The sequence below is a fragment of the Myotis lucifugus genome, unplaced genomic scaffold (assembly GCF_000147115.1).
Source record: "Myotis lucifugus unplaced genomic scaffold, Myoluc2.0 scaffold_384, whole genome shotgun sequence".
Lineage (NCBI taxonomy): Eukaryota > Metazoa > Chordata > Mammalia > Chiroptera > Vespertilionidae > Myotis > Myotis lucifugus.
Window position 1 is genome coordinate 121,465 of NW_005871432.1, and position 4,757 is coordinate 126,221.

At 54.2% G+C, this 4,757-nt stretch overlaps 1 protein-coding gene across 1 annotated transcript in view; it reads left to right on the forward strand.

The window, feature by feature from the left end:
• The window catches only part of CHAF1B (chromatin assembly factor 1 subunit B), a 19,706-nt gene that overhangs the window by 6,780 nt on the left and 8,169 nt on the right, over positions 1 to 4,757 (forward strand). The window contains 3 exon segments of the mRNA XM_006101854.3: positions 2,813 to 2,909; positions 4,342 to 4,381; positions 4,383 to 4,466. Coding sequence (XP_006101916.1) covers positions 2,813 to 2,909; positions 4,342 to 4,381; positions 4,383 to 4,466 — 221 coding nt within the window.

Consider the following 4,757-nt stretch of genomic DNA (forward strand, 5'->3'; position numbering starts at 1 on the left):
CCAGACCCACAGCCTTCTGTGACCCCATGGTGCCGAAGGGTTTTGAGCAGGAGAATAAGGGGATTTTAAAAAGACGCCTCCGGGTGGCATGTGGCAAATCGGTCCTAGGAGGACACAGGTGGGAGCGAGGGACGCCGTCAGTGGTGCAGGAGTGATTCAGGGGGTGACAGTGCTAGGCTGGGTGCTAGTGATGGAAGGGGGTGGCAGGGTTGGGTTGGGACATACTTTGTAGAAAGAGCTGACAGGGTTTGATGCATTGGCTGTAACTCCGAGCTTTTTGACAACCAGGTGAATATTGGAGCCATTTCCTGAGCTGGACCACGGGAGTGGGCGTGGAGGTGGAGGTTGAGGGGGGCTGGGGAGCAGGCTTTAGCAGGAAGTGTGGGAATCAGGGTCACGTCTCAGACCTCTGTCTTATGTGGGTAAAGGTGTGTTTTTTTAAAAAATATGTAACATAGGCAACTTATTATAAGTCAATATTTTAAAAATTTTTTATTTATTTAACTGGTTTCAGAGAGGAAGGGGAGAGGGAGTGGGAGAGAGAGATAGAAACATCAATGATGAGAAATCATGGATCGGCTGCCTCCTGCACACCCCACACTGGGGATCGAGCCTGCAACCCAGGCATGTGCCCTGACCAGGAATCAAACCGTGACCTCCTGGTTCACAGGTCGATGCTCACCAACTGAGCAACACCGGCTGGGCCAGTTGGTGCATTTTTATTTAAGGAATTCCTTATGTGCTGATTCCTGCTGCCGCCCAGCGCCTTGGCCCCTCCGTAGTCTGAGTCCTGTCTTCCCGAGAGCACGCGGTCCCAGCTGTCACATCCCGTCAGTCGCAGGTCTTTTAGCTGCTCTGCCGCTGACATCCGAAGCCCAGGGCCCACTCTCGAATCACAGCCGCCTCCTTCAGTCCCCAACACCTTTTCTTCTTCCCGGAGCCTCGGGCTGAGCCCTGTTTCCTGGCCTGGTAGCCCTGGCCCAGTGCTCCCCCGGGGGCCGTTCATCAACACTCACTTTCCTCGGCCCTTTCCTTCCATCCTTCCCACCTAGACAAGCCCCAGGCCGGATCGGGGTGACAGTCTCAGGTCCCAGTCCCAGGCTGAGCGCAGCTGGTGTAACACCCGCCACCCTGCAGACTGGGCCACTCCCCATCATCCTCATCAGCCTCAGGGGGGGTGTTCATGGCCCCACCTGGGAGTCGGATTCCGCTCCTGTTCTCCCCAAACCCCACAGGTCTCCTTGCGCCCCCTTTGTCACCCCGGCTTCCCCCGTCACCTCAGCAGACTGCCTGGACAGAGTTTAACCGTTTGAGTCCCAAGCAGCGCAATCGTGCTGCTTGGTATTTCTCGACATAAAATAAAACAAGCGCTATCACGCTGTTTGGGTCTTTTCGTACTCATTTAGAGAAAGCGCGGTTGCGCTGTTTGGGATTCTTCGACAGTGTTTTTTCAATACCCCCTGGGACTCAAACGAATCGTATGTTTTCTCGACATAAAATCTCAGCAGCTCGATTGCGCTGCTTGGGACTCAAACGGTTAAGGAAGGAGCGGGGGAGTTAGCCTGAAGCATGTGCATTGTACATGGGTAGGCGCTGTGGGGCCAAGCTTTGTGGGTGGTGGGGAGGAGACCCCGCAGCAAAGAGGGCTGGCTGCATGGCAGAGGACTGGGTGAATGACAGCTGGGGGCATGGCAGAGGGCTGGCGGGATGCAAGAGGGCTGGGGGCATGGCAGAGGGCTGGGGGCATGGCAGAGGGCTGGGGGGATGGCAGAGGGCTGGGGGCATGGCAGAGGGCTGGGGGATGAATGGCAGAGGGCTGGGGGGAGTGAGCAGGGAAGGCACCTCAGAACTGGGTCCTGGTGCTCCTAGCATGGCCAAGGCTTCATGACTTCCTCTCTCTTCAGATCGTCTTTGTGTGTGTCTGGTTTTCCTTCCACCTCCCACCCCCAGTCCCTGTCCATCCCTGCGAGTGCTGCTCGGGTTAAGGCCCTCGACTCTCACCTGGTCTACCCTCACCTCCTAACCAGGGGCACTCCCCATGGTCTTTTCAAAACCTCAGTTTTGCCCTGGCCAGTTTCTCAGTGGTTAGAGCATCGGCCTGCCGACTGAAGGGTCTCGGGTCAATTCCAGTCAAGGGCACATATCTGGGTTGCAGGCTCGATCCCCAGCCCCAGTGGGGGCACGTGTGGGAGGGAACTGGTGGATGTCTCTCTCACATCAGTGTTTCTATCTGTCTCTCCCCCTCTTCCATTCTCTCTAAAAAATCAGTGGGAAAATACATGGGTGAGGATTAACCAACAAACAAAACGCCAAAAAGCCCCCTCAGTTTCATCCTTACCACCAGGTCACTCCCTCGTGGTGCTCCTCTTAGCCGCACCGTGAGTGCCCGGGGCCTTTTCCTTGCACAGGGCTCCTGTCGCCCACCCCCTTCCTCCTCATCTTGTCAGTTTGGCCCTTTACCTTCCCCCTGGCAGTCCGCAGCTACTGCCATTGCTCCCTCTCCCCGTGCGTCTGCTTAGACCACCTCCTTTCCCTTCACCGGCCCCTTCGCCCTGCCTGGTCTCCACCTGCCGCGTTAACCTCGCTCCTCTGTGTTCGACGCTCTGCCCGCGGGGTCTCCGCCACCGGCTCTGAGCGCCTGCGGATGGGGCTGTGCAGGACCTGTGTGGCCCGAGTCTGACCCAGTGTTTGGGGCAGTCCCCCTGCCGCCTGCTGAAGGCAGAACAGTGTCAGGACAATGACACTGAAACTGCAGTGTCCACGCTGGTGCGGGAGTAGGTTTTGGTCATGCTGTTGTGTGCTTCTCTCGTAGGACAGAAGATCTCGATTTTTAATGAACATAAAAGTTATGTACAAGGAGTTACCTGGGATCCTTTGGGCCAATATATTGCGACCCTGAGCTGTGATCGGTACGTGAGTATTGGACGAATTGTCTTTATATCTGTTTACTTAAAAATTTCTGCAGAGGTATTTTATCACAACTTAGCCAATATAAGCCATGGTTCTAGCTTTGATTCTTTGAGTCTCAATTTCATAGAAAGAATTTGTTTGTTATTCTTTCAACATAAGAAACATTGGAAACTAATCAGGGCAAGTGCCTTACATGAAGTTAGTACCATGTAAGTCTATGGAATGGGTGGATGTCATAGGTTGATGCACAACCACTGAGCCATGCTGGCCGGGCTAGGTGAATGAATGCAGAAAGAGCTTGGAATTAGATCTGAATTTCATGGGCAACTTTTAAAGAAAAGATCTTTTATGATAACTACTAGAGGTGGGGTCCCTTGACCTGGCCTGTGCCCTCTCGCAATCTGGGACCCCTCGGGGGATGTTGGAGAACTGGTTTCGGCCTGATCCCTGCAGGCCAGGCTGAGGGACCCCACCAGTGCACGAATCCGTGCACCGGGCCTCTAGTATGCATATAAGATCTTTGGTTAATCTCTTCCTGCCTTCCCCTCTACCCCTTTCCCTCTGAGATTCATCAGTCTGTTCCATGTTTTCATGCCTGTGGTTTCTGCTCCTGTGTTGAGCGTCTGCCCCCCTGGTGGTCAGTGCATGTCATAGCTGCCGGCCAATCAGCCAGTCGATTAAGCTTTTATATATATAGACTAGAGGCCCAGTGCATGAAATTCGTGTGTGTGTGGGGGGGGACAGGTCCCTCAGCTGGGCCTGCACCCCCTCCAATCTGGGATTCCTCTTGCAATCCAGGACCGCTGGCTCCTAACTGCTCACCTGCCTGCCTGCCTGATCGCCCCTAACCACTTTCCCTTGCTGGCCTGATCACCCCTAACTGCTCTCCCCTGCTGGCCTGATCGCCCCTAACTGCCCCTGCCTTGGCCCCCGCCACCATGGCTTTATCCAGAAGGACGTCCGGTCTAATTAGCATATTATCCTTTTATTAGAATAGGTGACTTAAGCAGAGGTACCAATGGTAGGGCTGGATATTGGTTTCCTTTTGTTGCCACTGCAGTGATTTTAAGAAAACTGTTTAATATAAAAGTAAACTCTCTTGTCCCTTTCGAAAGGAGGACCTACTGCCGTGTTTACTGGTGAATCGCATTGAGTTGTGTCCTTGGAGCAAAGAATTTTTTTTTTAAATCAGGAGTTCCAGGCATATTACTCATCAGTCAGAATGGCCCTTTTCAATATTTATCGACTACTTTTCATCGTAGCAGGTCTCATTTCAGGTGCCGGGGAATGAGAGTAAGTGGGGAGCTGGTGTGTGTTTCCCTTCGCAGGCCACAGATTGCCTAGGCCGCCCTCCGTGTGGGTGACAGTGTTTCTGTGTGAGACACAGTTCCTGGGCCAGAAGAGCGAGACCGGACTTTGCTTTCCCTTTAGGACGCTGCGGGTGTACAGCACACAGAAGAAGCGCGTGGCTTTTCAATGTCTCGAAGATGCTGGCGGGCGCGGGCGCCGAGAGGAGAAGGTAGGTAGGAGATAGATGCCCGGGCGCCGAGGGAGAGGTAGGTAGGAGATGCGCGGCTTTGCGTGGCAGCCGCCGCTGCAGTGGAAGCGGAGCAAGTCTGGAGCTCCTTCGGTGGCCTTGTTGTTAACCCCCTTAGCTCCCTGATCCGTTGAGGTTTATCGGGCTGTCCGGTGTGTGCCGGGGGGAGCCGATAGAGGGCTGGTGATTTCCTCGGGTATGTCCGCGAGTTTCGGGATAAATTGTGTAACTACGGTGTCTTGGGATTCTCGTAGGGGGCTAGTCTAGCCGATGTGGGAATGTCGTATGTTATCAAGGTGTGTATTCTAGG